This window comes from Oncorhynchus mykiss, chromosome 23, assembly GCF_013265735.2.
Source record: "Oncorhynchus mykiss isolate Arlee chromosome 23, USDA_OmykA_1.1, whole genome shotgun sequence".
NCBI lineage: Eukaryota > Metazoa > Chordata > Actinopteri > Salmoniformes > Salmonidae > Oncorhynchus > Oncorhynchus mykiss.
Window position 1 is genome coordinate 8,046,771 of NC_048587.1, and position 17,879 is coordinate 8,064,649.

The following is a 17,879-nucleotide window of genomic DNA, read 5'->3' on the forward strand; positions in this document are numbered from 1 at the left end:
ACAAACTTTTACAGATACACAATCAAGAGCATCCTGGCGGGCTGTATCACCGCCTGGTACGGCAAATGCTCCGCCCACAACCGTAAGGCTCTCCAGAGGGTAGTGAGGTCTGCACAACGCATCACCGGGGGCAAACTACCTGCCCTCCAGGACACCTACAGCATCCGATGTTACAGGAAGGCCATAAAGATCATCAAGGACATCAACCACCCGAGCCACTGCCTGTTCACCCCGCTATCATCCAGAAGGCGAGGTCAGTACAGGTGCATCAAAGCTGGGACCGAGAAACTGAAAAACAGCTTCTATCTCAAGACCATCAGACTGTTAAACAGCCACCACTAACACTGAGTGGCTGCTGCCAACACACTGACACTGACTCAACTCCAGCCACTTTAATAATGGGAATTGATGGGAAATGATGTAAATATATCACTAGCCACTTTAAACAATGCTACCTTATATAATGTTACTTACCCTACATTATTCATCTCATATGCATACGTATATACTGTACTCTATATCATCGACTGTATCCTTATGTAATACATGTATCACTAGCCACTTTAAACTATGCCACTTTGTTTACATACTCATCTCATTTGTACATACTGTACTCGATACCATCTACTGTATCTTGCCTATGCTGCTCTGTACCATCACTCATTCATATATCCTTATGTACATATTCTTTATCCCCTTACACTGTGTACAAGACAGTAGTTTTGGAATTGTTAGTTAGATTACTTGTTATTACTGCATTGTCGGAACTAGAAGCACAAGCATTTCGCTACACTCGCATTAACATCTGCTAACCATGTGTATGTGACAAATAAAATTTGATTTGATTTGATTTTTTATGTATTTGTCTTTGTGCCCCCCACTACAGAATGATATCTTTGAATGGGCTCGGGACCACAGAGTTCACCACAAGTTTTCAGAGACCGATGCCGACCCGCACAACGCCGTCCGAGGGTTCTTCTTCGCCCACATCGGTTGGCTCCTGGTGCGTAAACACCCGGACGTCATTGAGAAGGGGAAGAAGCTGGAGCTCAGTGACTTGAAGGCTGACAAGGTCGTCATGTTCCAGAGGAAGTAGGTGTTCCTTCCTGACGATCCATTTCAACCGTATTCCTTGAATTCTCTTTTTCCATAACTAAACCTGTCCTGTTCATAGTTAGATCACCACTAAACCTGTCCTGTTCATAGTTAGATCACCACTAAACCTGTCCTGTTCATAGTTAGATCACCACTAAACCTGTCCTGTTCATAGTTAGATCACCACTAAACCTGTCCTGTTCATAGTTAGATCACCACTAAACCTGTCCTGTTCATAGTTAGATCACCAGTATGACTCCCCACTAAACCTGTCCTGTTCATAGTTAGATCACCAGTATGACTCCCCACTAAACCTGTCCTGTTCATAGTTAGATCACCACTAAACCTGTCCTGTTCATAGTTAGATCACCAGTATGACTCCCCACTAAACCTGTCCTGTTCATAGTTAGATCACCAGTATGACTCCCCACTAAACCTGTCCTGTTCATAGTTAGATCACCAGTATGACTCCCCACTAAACCTGTCCTGTTCATAGTTAGATCCCCACTAAACCTGTCCTGTTCATAGTTAGATCACCACTAAACCTGTCCTGTTCATAGTTAGATCACCAGTATGACTCCCCACTAAACCTGTCCTGTTCATAGTTAGATCACCAGTATGACTCCCCACTAAACCTGTCCTGTTCATAGTTAGATCACCAGTATGACTCCCCACTAAACCTGTCCTGTTCATAGTTAGATCACCAGTATGACTCCCCACTAAACCTGTCCTGTTCATAGTTAGATCACCAGTATGACTCCCCACTAAACCTGTCCTGTTCATAGTTAGATCACCAGTATGACTCCCCACTAAACCTGTCCTGTTCATAGTTAGATCACCAGTATGACTCCCCACTAAACCTGTCCTGTTCATAGTTAGATCACCAGTATGACTCCCCACTAAACCTGTCCTGTTCATAGTTAGATCACCAGTATGACTCCCCACTAAACCTGTCCTGTTCATATTTAGATCACCAGTATGACTCCCCACTAAACCTGTCCTGTTCATAGTTAGATCACCAGTATGACTCCCCACTAAACCTGTCCTGTTCATAGTTAGATCACCAGTATGACTCCCCACTAAACCTGTCCTGTTCATAGTTAGATCACCACTAAACCTGTCCTGTTCATAGTTAGATCACCAGTATGACTCCCCACTAAACCTGTCCTGTTCATAGTTAGATCACCAGTATGACTCCCCACTAAACCTGTCCTGTTCATAGTTAGATCACCAGTATGACTCCCCACTAAACCTGTCCTGTTCATAGTTAGATCACCACTAAACCTGTCCTGTTCATAGTTAGATCACCACTAAACCTGTCCTGTTCATAGTTAGATCACCAGTATGACTCCCCACTAAACCTGTCCTGTTCATAGTTAGATCACCAGTATGACTCCCCACTAAACCTGTCCTGTTCATAGTTAGATCACCACTAAACCTGTCCTGTTCATAGTTAGATCACCAGTATGACTCCCCACTAAACCTGTCCTGTTCATAGTTAGATCACCAGTATGACTCCCCACTAAACCTGTCCTGTTCATAGTTAGATCACCAGTATGACTCCCCACTAAACCTGTCCTGTTCATAGTTAGATCCCCACTAAACCTGTCCTGTTCATAGTTAGATCACCACTAAACCTGTCCTGTTCATAGTTAGATCACCAGTATGACTCCCCACTAAACCTGTCCTGTTCATAGTTAGATCACCAGTATGACTCCCCACTAAACCTGTCCTGTTCATAGTTAGATCACCAGTATGACTCCCCACTAAACCTGTCCTGTTCATAGTTAGATCACCAGTATGACTCCCCACTAAACCTGTCCTGTTCATAGTTAGATCACCAGTATGACTCCCCACTAAACCTGTCCTGTTCATAGTTAGATCACCAGTATGACTCCCCACTAAACCTGTCCTGTTCATAGTTAGATCACCAGTATGACTCAGAAGGTTGGAGAAGCCTCTTAACAATGGAGACCTGGAACGTCCATATCCTCATGGCATGTTGTGTATTTGTAACGGAATAATGTGATCATCTGTCAAAGAAGAGGCTGCCAGCCGAGACGGTGTTACTGTGTTGGGTTCTGTACAGAGAGGTCTGTTAGACTATCAGTCTATCTGCTGTGTTGGGTTCTGTACAGAGAGGTCTGTTAGACTATCAGTCTATCTGCTGTGTTGGGTTCTGTATAGAGAGGTCTGTTAGACTGAAAGTCTATCTGCTGTGTTGGGCCTTGTAGAGAGAGGTCTATCTGCTGTGTTGGGTCCTGTAGAGAGAGGTCTGCCAGACTGATAGTCTATCTGCTGTGTTGGGTTCTGTAGAGAGAGGTCTGTTAGACTGATAGTCTATCTGCTGTGTTGGGTCCTGTAGAGAGAGAGGTCTGCCAGACTGATAGTCTATCTGCTGTGTTGGGTCCTGTAGAGAGAGAGGTCTGCCAGACTGATAGTCTATCTGCTGTGTTGGGTTCTGTACAGAGAAGTCTGTTAGACTGTCAGTCTATCTTCACAGATACATGGATATATACACGCCATGATAACATACACACGTACACATGGATTTTGTATTGTAGATATGTGGTAGTGGAGTAGGGGCCTGAGGGCACACACTCAGTGTGTTGTAGATATGTGGTAGTGGAGTAGGGGCCTGAGGGCACACACTCAGTGTGTTGTAGATATGTGGTAGTGGAGTAGGGGCCTGAGGGCACACACTCAGTGTGTTGTAGATATGTGGTAGTGGAGTAGGGGCCTGAGGGCACACACTCAGTGTGTTGTAGATATGTGGTAGTGGAGTAGGGGCCTGAGGGCACACACTCAGTGTGTTGTAGATATGTGGTAGTGGAGTAGGGGCCTGAGGGCACACACTCAGTGTGTTGTAGATATGTGGTAGTGGAGTAGGGGCCTGAGGGCACACACTCAGTGTGTTGTAGATATGTGGTAGTGGAGTAGGGGCCTGAGGGCACACACTCAGTGTGTTGTAGATATGTGGTAGTGGAGTAGGGGCCTGAGGGCACACACTCAGTGTGTTGTAGATATGTGGTAGTGGAGTAGGGGCCTGAGGGCACACACTCAGTGTGTTGTAGATATGTGGTAGTGGAGTAGGGGCCTGAGGGCACACACTCAGTGTGTTGTAGATATGTGGTAGTGGAGTAGGGGCCTGAGGGCACACACTCAGTGTGTTGTAGATATGTGGTAGTGGAGTAGGGGCCTGAGGGCACACACTCAGTGTGTTGTAGATATGTGGTAGTGGAGTAGGGGCCTGAGGGCACACACTCAGTGTGTTGTAGATATGTGGTAGTGGAGTAGGGGCCTGAGGGCACACACTCAGTGTGTTGTAGATATGTGGTAGTGGAGTAGGGGCCTGAGGGCACACACTCAGTGTGTTGTAGATATGTGGTAGTGGAGTAGGGGCCTGAGGGCACACACTCAGTGTGTTGTAGATATGTGGTAGTGGAGTAGGGGCCTGAGGGCACACACTCAGTGTGTTGTAGATATGTGGTAGTGGAGTAGGGGCCTGAGGGCACACACTCAGTGTGTTGTAGATATGTGGTAGTGGAGTAGGGGCCTGAGGGCACACACTCAGTGTGTTGTAGATATGTGGTAGTGGAGTAGGGGCCTGAGGGCACACACTCAGTGTGTTGTAGATATGTGGTAGTGGAGTAGGGGCCTGAGGGCACACACTCAGTGTGTTGTAGATATGTGGTAGTGGAGTAGGGGCCTGAGGGCACACACTCAGTGTGTTGTAGATATGTGGTAGTGGAGTAGGGGCCTGAGGGCACACACTCAGTGTGTTGTAGATATGTGGTAGTGGAGTAGGGGCCTGAGGGCACACACTCAGTGTGTTGTAGATATGTGGTAGTGGAGTAGGGGCCTGAGGGCACACACTCAGTGTGTTGTAGATATGTGGTAGTGGAGTAGGGGCCTGAGGGCACACACTCAGTGTGTTGTAGATATGTGGTAGTGGAGTAGGGGCCTGAGGGCACACACTCAGTGTGTTGTAGATATGTGGTAGTGGAGTAGGGGCCTGAGGGCACACACTCAGTGTGTTGTAGATATGTGGTAGTGGAGTAGGGGCCTGAGGGCACACACTCAGTGTGTTGTAGATATGTGGTAGTGGAGTAGGGGCCTGAGGGCACACACTCAGTGTGTTGTAGATATGTGGTAGTGGAGTAGGGGCCTGAGGGCACACACTCAGTGTGTTGTAGATATGTGGTAGTGGAGTAGGGGCCTGAGGGCACACACTCAGTGTGTTGTAGATATGTGGTAGTGGAGTAGGGGCCTGAGGGCACACACTCAGTGTGTTGTAGATATGTGGTAGTGGAGTAGGGGCCTGAGGGCACACACTCAGTGTGTTGTAGATATGTGGTAGTGGAGTAGGGGCCTGAGGGCACACACTCAGTGTGTTGTAGATATGTGGTAGTGGAGTAGGGGCCTGAGGGCACACACTCAGTGTATTGTGAAATCTGTTATGACTGTATTGTGATGTTTTTTGTATAACTGCCTTCATGTTGCCAGACCCCACGGAGAGTAACTGCTGTTACACTGACAGTTTGAATAGACATGTATCTTCTGTTGCTGCCTCCGTACCACAGGTATTACAAGATGTCATAGAGGATATGTCTCTGGTCTTCTCCACAGGTATTACAAGATGTCATAGAGGATATGTCTCTGGTCTTCTCCACAGGTATTACAAGATGTCATAGAGGATATGTCTCTGTTCTCTGGTCCTCTCCACAGGTATTACAAGATGTCATAGAGGATATGTCTCTGGTCTTCTCCACGGGTATTTCAAGATGTCATAGAGGATATGTCTCTGGTCTTCTCCACAGGTATTACAAGATGTCATAGAGGATATGTCTCTGGTCTTCTCCACAGGTATTACAAGATGTCATAGAGGATATGTCTCTGGTCTTCTCCACAGGTATTACAAGATGTCATAGAGTATATGTCTCTGGTCTTCTACACAGGTATTACAAGATGTCATAGAGGATATGTCTCTGTTCTCAGGTCTTCTCCACGGGTATTACAAGATGTCATAGAGGATATGTCTCTGGTCTTCTCCACGGGTATTTCAAGATGTCATAGAGGATATGTCTCTGGTCTTCTCCACGGGTATTACAAGATGTCATAGAGGATATGTCTCTGGTCTTCTCCACAGATATTACAAGATGTCAGTGGTGCTGATGTGCTTCTCCATCCCCATGTTTGTTCCTTGGTGCCTGTGGGGAGAGAGCCTGTGGCTGGGCTACTTCGTGCCGGGTCTGCTGAGGTACACCCTGGTTCTGAACGCTACCTGGCTGGTCAACAGTGCTGCCCACATGTGGGGAAACCGGCCCTACGACACCAACATCAACCCCAGAGAGAACAAGTTTGTCACCCTTAGTGCCATAGGTATGTTAGCTACCTCTTGCCATTTTAAAAGATCTTAAGATCTTTCATTAAGTCGCTCCTTTATAACATGGTAGTTATATCGTAGATGACTATACTGGGGTCTCCTGAGTGGCGCAGTGGTCTAAGGCACTGCCTCGCATTGCTAGCTGTGCCGCTAGAGATTCTGGTTTCGAGTCCAGGCTCTGTCGCGACCGGGAGACCCATGGGGCAGCGCACAATTGGCCCAGCGTCGTCTGGGTTAGGGGAGGGTTTGGTCGGCAGAGATGTCCTTGTCCCGTCACGCACTAGCGACTCCTGTGGCGGGCCGGACCGGGCGCAGTGCACGCTGGCACGGTCACCAGGTGTACGGCGTTTCCTCCGACACATTGGTGCGACTCGCTTCCGGGTTAAGTAGCCGTTGTGTCAAGAAGCAGTGCGGCTTGGGGCCGGGTTGTGTTTCGGAGGACGCACGGCTCTCGACCTTCGTCTCTCCTGAGTCCGTACAGGAGTTGCAGCGATGAGACAAGACTGTTAACTACCAATTGGATACCATGAAATTGGGGAGAAAACGGGGTAAATAAATAAATAACTGACTCTATACTACACAATTATCGCAGAACAGTAGCCTAACAGAACGAGCGTTGACTTCTGTGCTTGTAATTACCTTCCTGGGTGATATTGAACATGTGATATGTGTTTAACTTGTTTGTCAAAGAGATCCAAAGGGGATTGGTTGTTCATTGTCGATGAAGAGCAAGTTTATGCAGACCATGAATTTTAGGTTTTTTTGAGTTGACAGAAAATAATATTTATAGTAGCTCTATATCAAACCATGTGTGGGTGTTCACATCTTACAAGGTATGTTGAATGTATGATTGTGTGTAAATAACGGCCAACGGTTACCCTGACTGTGGTTTCCTGTCACTTTCAGGTGAGGGGTTTCATAACTATCACCACACCTTCCCATATGATTACGCATCAAGTGAGTTTGGCTGCAAACTGAACCTGACCACCTGTTTCATCGACTTGATGTGTTTCCTCGGCCTGGCAAAGGACCGCAAGAGAGTGTCCCCTGAAGTAGTGCTGGCCCGGGCTCAGCGCACTGGGGACGGAAGCACCCGGAACCGGAGTGGCTAGGAGGTTTTCCCCCAATCTCAAAAAATCTCCAAAACAAAACCAATCTAATAAAAAATACATAAGATATAAAACCGACAGAAGTTTAGTTTGCAGTGTAATTTTGAGAGATGCTTCTCTATCTTGTAGCTACAGTCACAGCTTCACTCTTCTCCTTTGTGAGCTTTTTACGCGTTTCCTAAAGAGTTCTTAAAGATTCATGTTAGCTTTTAAAATAAGGACTTTAATCAACTTTACGTTATACTGTTTCATTTCTTCTTCGCTGCAGCAAATAGTCTGTTGTGTGAAATGGTACAAATCTGTCTGTTGCCAAAGCTGGTATGCTGCCATTGGTCGAGCCTCCCTCCTGCTGCCATTGGTCGAGCCTCCCTCATGCTGCCATTGGTCGAGCCTCCCTCATGCTGCCATTGGTCGAGCCTCCCTCATGCTGCCATTGGTCGAGCCTCCCTCAGTAGGCTGGAGGAGGTGTCCATGAGCTGTGAATGCTTCTTCTGCTGTAATGTTACATTGATGTTGCAAAGGCAATCAATCCACAGTTTCTCTTTAATATTACTGTCAAATATTAAAGGAGAGATTTGAAAAATAAGAAAGCTTTTTAAAAAAAAAGAAACATTTTAAACTTGTTTGTTGTGACACCTTTTAAATCTCCCGTCTTGAAGTGAAGCTGTCAGTTGTGTCCATAGCTTTCATGTAATGTGGGTCGTGCAACCAACACAGATACTTTTATATTCTTAAAGTAACTGTCCAGTGAAAGTCTCACTTTTTAAAAGGTCATGTTCTGTTTACTCAAACCCAAAGAATGTTGCGGACTCGTCCTAGACTTGTATTTGTGGACAAAAACATAAATTGGGAGGAAGAGAAGACAAAAAAACACTTCAAAAACTCAAACTTCAAAGTTATATCTCAAACAGACGGTTTAAAAAAGCCTTGCTATTTCCTCATAGAGTATGAAGTGCTGGCCTATCAGCGGTTTACTCACATGAATATTTTTACTGACCGGTAGATACGCCCACACCATTCCAACACAGAAAAGCTGCTTCATTTTTTTTTTAAATTGGAAGGAAAACTATTTCATATTTCATAAAAATCTGGAAGTTACTTTAATACTCAATGATTTACTGGATATTAATAAGAAATAGAGTCCTGAAATGTGGAAAACCATGTTCCATTTCATAGAGTATATGAGATTTATTAGGTTTCAACTGACTTGGTTGTTATTCAACATTGTTACAGTTTACAGCACAGTGTTTAAATGATGCGGAAGGAGTCTTACTTTACTGAGAGGGGTCACAGGGGAACTGGGTAAATGAGAGGGGTCACAGGGGAACTGGATAAATGAGAGGGGTCACAGGGGAACTGGATAAATGAGAGGGGTCACAGGGGAACTGGGTAAATGAGAGGGGTCACAGGGGAACTGGATAAATGAGAGGGGTCACAGGGGAACTGGATAAATGAGAGGGGTCGCAGGGGAACTGGATAAATGAGAGGGGTCGCAGGGGAACTGGATAAATGAGAGGGTCACAGTGGAACTGGATAAATGAGAGGGGTCGCAGGGGAACTGGATAAATGAGAGGGGTCACAGGGGAACTGGATAAATGAGAGGGGTCGCAGTGCAACTGGATAAATGAGAGGGGTCGCAGTGGAACTGGGTAAATGAGAGGGGTCGCAGGGGAACTGGATAAATGAGAGGGGTCACAGGGGAACTGGATAAATGAGAGGGGTCGCAGGGGAACTGGATAAATGAGAGGGGTCGCAGTGGAACTGGATAAATGAGAGGGGTCACAGTGGAACTGGATAAATGAGAGGGGTCGCAGTGCAACTGGATAAATGAGAGGGGTCGCAGGGGAAATGGATAAAGCACAGGCATGGCGGTACTGTCACAAAAAGAGATTTTATACATCTTAGAAAACAAATGAAGAATACATGCTCCCCCTCACTAGATTGTCAACCAGGTTAGAGCTATACAAAAAAAACATATATAGTAAAAAAAATATTTTTTTATGTGCTGTTTCTTATAGAAGCAGGGCTGACAAACCACATCTGCCCCCCCCCCCCCTCCTTCCCCTCCCCTCATGGCAGTGGAGCAAGACATTTTTTAAAGCTAACTTCCTGCAATTGTACACATTTTGCCATGGGGCAGAGATAAAAAATGTTCCGTTTTAAAGCTAATTTCCCAGTTGGTAATCCGGCCATGAATATGAAACAGTTCTCTGTCTATGCCATGGCCATTCTACTGTAGGCTGTGTGTACTCTTTTCACAAGCTATTTGTAGTCTACAGCACTTTTGAATTGCATTGACAAAAAGACAACTCAATAAAAAATGATTTGTTGATAAAACGTAAACTAGTAAAAGGTGAATGTAAAATGTAGTTGTTAGGATTATGGCCATAAAATGTACTTCTGAATCCCTGAAGAGGGACCTGCGGTATTTATTTTTCCCTTTATTTAACCAGGCAAGTCAGTTAAATAATACATTTTTCATTTTTAATGACGGTCTCGGGAACAGTGGGTTAACTGGTCTAGGAACAGTGGGTTAACTGGTCTAGGAACAGTGGGTTAACTGGTCTAGGAACAGTGGGTTAACTGGTCTAGGAACAGTGGGTTAACTGGTCTAGGAACAGTGGGTTAACTGGTCTAGGAACAGTGGGTTAACTGGTCTAGGAACAGTGGGTTAAACTGGTCTAGGAACAGTGGGTTAACTGGTCTAGGAATAGTGGGTTAACTGGTCTAGGAACAGTGGGTTAACTGGTCTAGGAACAGTGGGTTAACTGGTCTAGGAACAGTGGGTTAACTGGTCTAGGAACAGTGGGTTAACTGGCCTAGGAACAGTGGGTTAACTGGTCTAGGAACAGTGGGTTAACTGGTCTAGGAACAGTGGGTTAACTGGTCTAGGAACAGTGGGTTAACTGGTCTAGGAACAGTGGGTTAACTGGTCTAGGAACAGTGGGTTAACTGGTCTAGGAACAGTGGGTTAACTGGTCTAGGAACAGTGGGTTAACTGGTCTAGGAACAGTGGGTTAACTGGCCTAGGAACAGTGGGTTAACTGGCCTAGGAACAGTGGGTTAACTGGTCTAGGAACAGTGAGTTAACTGGTCTAGGAACAGTGGGTTAACTGGTCTAGGAACAGTGAGTTAACTGGTCTAGGAACAGTGGGTTAACTGGTCTAGGAGCAGGGGGTTAACTGGTCTAGGAACAGGGGGTTAACTGGTCTAGGAACAGTGAGGTTAACTGGTCTAGGAACAGTGGGTTAACTGGTCTAGGAACATTGGGTTAACTGGTCTAGGAACAGTGGGTTAACTGGTCTAGGAACAGTGGGTTAACTGGTCTAGGAACAGTGGGTTAACTGGTCTAGGAACAGTGGGTTAACTGGTCTAGGAACAGTGGGTTAACTGGTCTAGGAACAGTGGGTTAAACTGGTCTAGGAACAGTGGGTTAACTGGTCTAGGAATAGTGGGTTAACTGGTCTAGGAACAGTGGGTTAACTGGTCTAGGAACAGTGGGTTAACTGGTCTAGGAACAGTGGGTTAACTGGTCTAGGAACAGTGGGTTAACTGGCCTAGGAACAGTGGGTTAACTGGTCTAGGAACAGTGGGTTAACTGGTCTAGGAACAGTGGGTTAACTGGTCTAGGAACAGTGGGTTAACTGGTCTAGGAACAGTGGGTTAACTGGTCTAGGAACAGTGGGTTAACTGGTCTAGGAACAGTGGGTTAACTGGTCTAGGAACAGTGGGTTAACTGGTCTAGGAACAGTGGGTTAACTGGCCTAGGAACAGTGGGTTAACTGGCCTAGGAACAGTGGGTTAACTGGTCTAGGAACAGTGAGTTAACTGGTCTAGGAACAGTGGGTTAACTGGTCTAGGAACAGTGAGTTAACTGGTCTAGGAACAGTGGGTTAACTGGTCTAGGAGCAGGGGGTTAACTGGTCTAGGAACAGGGGGTTAACTGGTCTAGGAACAGTGAGGTTAACTGGTCTAGGAACAGTGGGTTAACTGGTCTAGGAATAGTGGGTTAACTGGTCTAGGAACAGTGGGTTAACTGGTCTAGGAACAGTGGGTTAACTGGTCTAGGAACAGTGGGTTAACTGGTCTAGGAACAGTGGGTTAACTGGTCTAGGAACAGTGGGTTAACTGGCCTAGGAACAGTGGGTTAACTGGTCTAGGAACAGTGGGTTAACTGGTCTAGGAACAGTGGGTTAACTGGTCTAGGAACAGTGGGTTAACTGGTCTAGGAACAGTGGGTTAACTGGTCTAGGAACAGTGGGTTAACTGGTCTAGGAACAGTGGGTTAACTGGTCTAGGAACAGTGGGTTAACTGGTCTAGGAACAGTGGGTTAACTGGTCTAGGAACAGTGGGTTAACTGGCCTAGGAACAGTGGGTTAACTGGCCTAGGAACAGTGGGTTAACTGGTCTAGGAACAGTGAGGTTAACTGGTCTAGGAACAGTGGGGTTAACTGGTCTAGGAACAGTGGGTTAACTGGTCTAGGAACAGTGGGTTAACTGGTCTAGGAACAGTGGGTTAACTGGTCTAGGAACAGTGGGTTAACTGGTCTAGGAACAGTGGGTTAACTGGTCTAGGAACAGTGGGTTAACTGGTCTAGGAACAGTGGGTTAAACTGGTCCAGGAACAGTGGGTTAACTGGTCTAGGAACAGTGGGTTAAACTGGTCTAGGAACAGTGGGTTAACTGGTCTAGGAACAGTGGGTTAACTGGTCTAGGAACAGTGGGTTAACTGGTCTAGGAACAGTGGGTTGACTGGTCTAGGAACAGTTGGTTAACTGGTCTAGGAACATTGGGTTAACTGGTCTAGGAACAGTGGGTTAACTGGTCTAGGAACAGTGAGGTTAACTGGTCTAGGAACAGTGGGGTTAACTGGTCTAGGAACAGTGGGTTAACTGGTCTAGGAACAGTGGGTTAACTGGTCTAGGAACAGTGGGTTAACTGGTCTAGGAACAGTGGGTTAACTGGTCTAGGAACAGTGGGTTAACTGGTCTAGGAACAGTGGGTTAAACTGGTCCAGGAACAGTGGGTTAACTGGTCTAGGAACAGTGGGTTAAACTGGTCTAGGAACAGTGGGTTAACTGGTCTAGGAACAGTGGGTTGACTGGTCTAGGAACAGTTGGTTAACTGGTCTAGGAACAGTGGGTTAACTGCCTGTTCAGGGGCAGAACGATAGATTTTTACCTTGTCAGCTCGGGGATTTGATCTAGCAACCTTTCAGTTACTAACCACTAGGCTACCTGCTATAACCACTAGGCTACCTGCCCCAGTATCCCCAGTATCATAATATTTAACTTATTGAGAACACAGTTAAATAAGGAGTTAATCCACATTTAGTTTAAAACATTCACCAACTACTTTACGGTACATTTCTTCCATATCTTCCTCTCTGCCATAGCATGAAAATGTTAGTGGATTTTCTCGTAATATTTGATAATAAATCTAAAATAATACCACTGGAGTAAATGAGGGATACAAAGTGTATTGAAGCAGGTGCTTCCACACAGGTGTGGTTTCCTGAGTTAATTAAACAATTAACATCCCATAATGCTTAGGGTCATGCATACAAATGGCTGGGCAGGCCATTTATTACGGTTACCATGGCTATGTCCCCATAAGATGACAATGCCCCCCATCCACAGGGCACGAGTGGTTTGATAAGCATGAATACGATGTAAATCATGTACCGTCTCAGTCACCAGATCTCAACCCAATTGAACACTTTACGGGAGATTCTGAAGCGGCGCCCTGAGACGGCGTTTTACACCGCCGCCACCAAAACACCAACTGGTGGAATTTCTCCTGGAATAATGGTGTCGCAAGCCCTCCCAACAGAGTTCCAGACACGTGTAGAATCTATGCCAAGGTGAAGCTGTTCTGGCTGGTGGTGGGCCAGTGTTCTATTGAGACGATATTGGTGTTGTTTTTATTTTGCCAGTTACCTCTATGTGCCCATAATGTGCCATTGGTTGGACATGTCTAGTTAGTGCAGCCTTACCATAGAGACGTTATTAGCCGCTTGTAGCTGGATAATGCTGTTTAGCAAGCTACTTAGGTCATAAGATTGTACAAGATTTTAAAACTTTTTCAGACATTTAGCAGACGGCTCTTATCCAGAGCAACTTACAGGAGCAATTAGGGTTAAGTGCCTTGCTCAAGGGCACATCGGCATTTTTTTTTTTTTTTCACCTAGTCAGCTCTGGGATTCGAACCAGTGACCTTTCGGTTACTGGGCCAACGCTTAAAAGTGTGGTCTTTGTCATAACCTAAACAACTGCCCTGATTTCCCTGACACTAGCTACATAAAGTCAATTAGTTGTTACCTGAGACAGTCGTATAGCATGCAAACGATAACATTGACACGGATGCATTCTCTGTGATGTGTTTGTCTCAGTAAGGAAGTAACACCATGCAGTGAGGCCCAGGTGTTATTTGGTCGATAGAAGATCCAGGGGCTGTTTGGATGTTCTACAGAGGCTCAGATTGTGACTTAGGACCTTGTTCAATAGGGGAGTTACTTTTCATTCAACTTGAAAGATTCTATTTGTATGTTAGCTTGACAAAATGTTCTGTAAGCATTTATTGTGTATTTTTTTCGCCATTTGTGGTTTTCATTTACTGAAAGAAAATGGCATGAAAATGTATTGCTTTAAGTACTTTTTTCCTTAATAAAATGAATTATTTGAGCACCTTTTTAAACCATTTTAAAGGTCGAAAGCAGCTATTTTTATCGCAATGTCTAGCATTTCTGGGTAACAATTTAACTACCTTAGTGTGATTGTTTTCAATTAATATGGTCAAAAAGAAAAATAGCTTTGTAGCAAAAAGCAATTTCTCAAGCAAGTGTTTAGCTTGAACTGTCTGGGAGTGGTTCTGAGTGAGGAGGGGGAAACTGAAGACGAGCTGTTATTGGCAGAGAGGTCTGGAACTCTCTTTCTTATTGGTCTATATTAACTCATTTACCACATGGTGATGTCACCATGTGAGGCCAAAACTCCCTCTCACCAAAACAGGCTGAAATTTCAGGCAGTCTTTTCAAACAGCTCTTACCACTAAAAGGATATATATATATAAAACACAGGAAATCACATTGTTGACTGTACTTAAAAAGACTGAGTCAGGATACTCTACTACTGCCCAATGCCTTATGATTACTTTAATCCATTCCTGATCCTTTCTGTGTTCACATCCCATTTAGTCTGGTTAAAAACAGCCAAAGGCCGTGAAAGGCAGAAATGACACGTACCACAATGCAGATCTAAGTGTTTTAGTTCCATCAGATATGAATGAATTGGTGGTTTACTGTATTTAATGCACTTTAGTGGACCATGGCTGAGTCCGATAGACGTGCCAACCTGAAGGAGGTACAGAGACAGGACATGACATCTGCATGGAACTTTTGAACAAAAAAAGGGGCTTTCATGTTAGCCTGGTCTCAGTTCCGGATGGGTTTGTGCTGTACATCGAAACAGCTGTAGGAGTTGGATATACAGCACACGTTGATCTGGGGACAGAATACTTTAATGTGAAATGCTACTGAGAACTAATTGTAGAGTTTTACTGAACTGCAAATTATTACAACGAGTCATTCAAATACTTCTCTTGCAGTATTATTCAACAATCCCAAAAATAAATATTGTTAATTCTGTCATGTTGAGGGAAGCAAAACTGTTATCATTCTTATGTTCTGGTACATGTAAAATGTGAAATATATTCTGAAGTAAAATTCAGAGATATTTTCAATAAATGTATAATTAAATGAATTGTTGTTGCTCTACTGTTTTGCAGTGCAGTTATTTTTTTCCAGTATTCTTGAAATGCCTTAGCAACAGTCTGACACATTTTGCCTTAGCAACAGTCTGACACATTTTGCCTTAGCAACAGTCTGACACATTTTGCCTTAGCAACAGTCTTGACACATTTTGCCTTAGCAACAGTCTTGACACATTTTGCCTTGGCAACAGTCTGACACATTTTGCCTTGGCAACAGTCTGACACATTTTGCCTTAGCAACAGTCTGACACATTTTGCCTTAGCAACAGTCTTGACACATTTTGCCTTGGCAACAGTCTGACACATTTTGCCTTGGCAACAGTCTGACACATTTTGCCTTGGCAACAGTCTGGCACATTTTGCCTTAGCAACAGTCTTGACACATTTTGCCTTGGCAACAGTCTTGACACATTTTGCCTTGGCAACAGTCTGACACATTTTGCCTTAGCAACAGTCTGACACATTTTGCCTTAGCAACAGTCTGACACATTTTGCCTTGGCAACAGTCTTGACACATTTTGCCTTGGCAACAGTCTTGACACATTTTGCCTTGGCAACAGTCTGACACATTTTGCCTTAGCAACAGTCTTGACACATTTTGCCTTGGCAACAGTCTGACACATTTTGCCTTAGCAACAGTCTTGACACATTTTGCGAGGAATGTTGTAATGCACTGTAAATAGAAGATTTTCTACGGGTGGGAAATATACTGTGTTGAAGATACTGTATGTTCCTGTATTTAAATGCCACATTGATATGAATTAATATATTGTTCAAATGCCCAGTCAAATAAAAAATACAATTGTACCTTTTGCCTAATCTGTAAGTAAAGTTGTAAATATTATATAATAATCACAATAATAACAGACCTGATAATGAGCCAAAGCACAATCAACACGTCAAAGACGAGGGGAAATTAACTGAGTCGTGTATTCTATCCCTCTCAGCACTGCCTGGACTGCGCAAAAAATGCAAATGCTTTCCGTTTGAGTTATATTAGGTTTTATTTTAATCATTTTCATCGAACTTAACTAAACGACGGAGAGTTTTGACTGTGTGATATTAGATTGCTTCTTGTGTAAATATTTTCTGTCTGGATTTTAATGACCTGAATGTTGCAAACCATTGACCTACTGCCAAACAAACTATTTTGTGTGTCTGTCTAATGAATGAGTATGCATGCACCTTTTCCAGCAAGAACCTCTCCGTGGATGCTGCAGTGTACCCAAGTGGCGTCGGGAGCAACTGCTGGCACGCGCGTTACGACTCCACTATGTCTCCCTGTCATGGCTTTTGCTCCACCATCATCGGGGGGGTGTAACGGATGTGAAACGCTATTTAGCGCGCACCAACTAGTGGTGGTGCGGGCTAAATAGCGTTTCAATCGGTGACGCCACTTGCTCTGAGACCTTGAAGTAGTGGTTCCCCTCTGTTTCAAAGGTCAGTGAAACGAGGCTACTCAGGCGAGAAAAAAACTCACCCAAATGTTTAGCCCCGTTGGAAAATATTATAATTATTATTTTAAATGTGAATCACATTTTTATTTTGCGTACCCCCGACGGCATTGCGCGTGTACCCCAGTTTGGGAATACCTGCCTGTTTCAGCCCAACATTAAACCACGGTATCTAGGATTTCACAACACGCCTCTGTTAGCTATCCCAACCAGACAATTCTCATCGGACCCGGGATTCAAACCTGCAACCCGTATTATTTTATTAAAGTAATAATAAGGGATTCCGGTTGAAATCCATAGACAAATATACAGGTCAGTTTGCTTATCTCTCCCTCAACTTCAACACAAGGAAGGAGCTGATCGTGGACTACAGGAGACAGCAGAGAGACCAGGTCATGAGATCAGGAAAAACTCCAGGCCCGAAAAAAGACACTAACTCATTTTTCCACACGTGGTGCCACCTCTGGCTCATTCTGACGTCTTAATATCTTGTTCTTTATTATTATTATTAAACCTTTGGATTATGTGCGTATTGTTATTTTGTATTGCTAGATATTACTGCACTGTTTGAACTAGATACATAAGCATTTTGCTGGAACTGCGATAAAACGGTACGTAGCCGTACTTCAATGAGATTTGATTCCACTTAAAACACCATCTGGCTCAATCATGGGGCCCCATAAGGGCAATTCAATTCAAAGGGCTTTATTGTCAAAGCAAGTGAAATAGATAATAAACAAAAGTGAAATAAATAATATAAAATGAACAGTAAACATTACACTCGCAAAAAGTTCCAAAGGAAATAAAGACATTTCAAATGTCATATTATGTCTATATAAAGTGTTGCAACGAATGCAAAAGGGAAAATGAATAAAAAATAAATATGGGTTGTATTTACAATGGTGTTTGTTCTTCACTGGTTGCCCTTTTCTTGCTGCTGTGATGGTAAACTGGTATTTCACCCAATAGATATGGGAGTTTTCAAATTCTTTGTGGGTCTGTGTAATATGTGACTGACTTGCCTAGTTAAATAAAGGTAAAGAAATAAAATAAAAAATATGGTC

General features: G+C 44.3%; 1 protein-coding gene across 3 annotated transcripts in view; it reads left to right on the forward strand.

Moving 5' to 3' along the window:
* Positions 1-8,639, forward strand: part of LOC110513904 (acyl-CoA desaturase-like) — a 29,907-nt gene extending 21,268 nt beyond the window's left edge. For all 3 annotated transcript variants that reach the window (XM_036960211.1, XM_036960210.1, XM_036960209.1), the window contains exons 4-6: positions 887-1,092; positions 6,245-6,477; positions 7,388-8,639. In XM_036960211.1, coding sequence (XP_036816106.1) covers positions 887-1,092; positions 6,245-6,477; positions 7,388-7,593 — 645 coding nt within the window. In that variant the 3' untranslated portion in view covers positions 7,594-8,639. The remainder of the gene's footprint in view (positions 1-886; positions 1,093-6,244; positions 6,478-7,387) is intronic.
* The last annotated feature ends 9,240 nt before the right edge of the window (positions 8,640-17,879 follow it).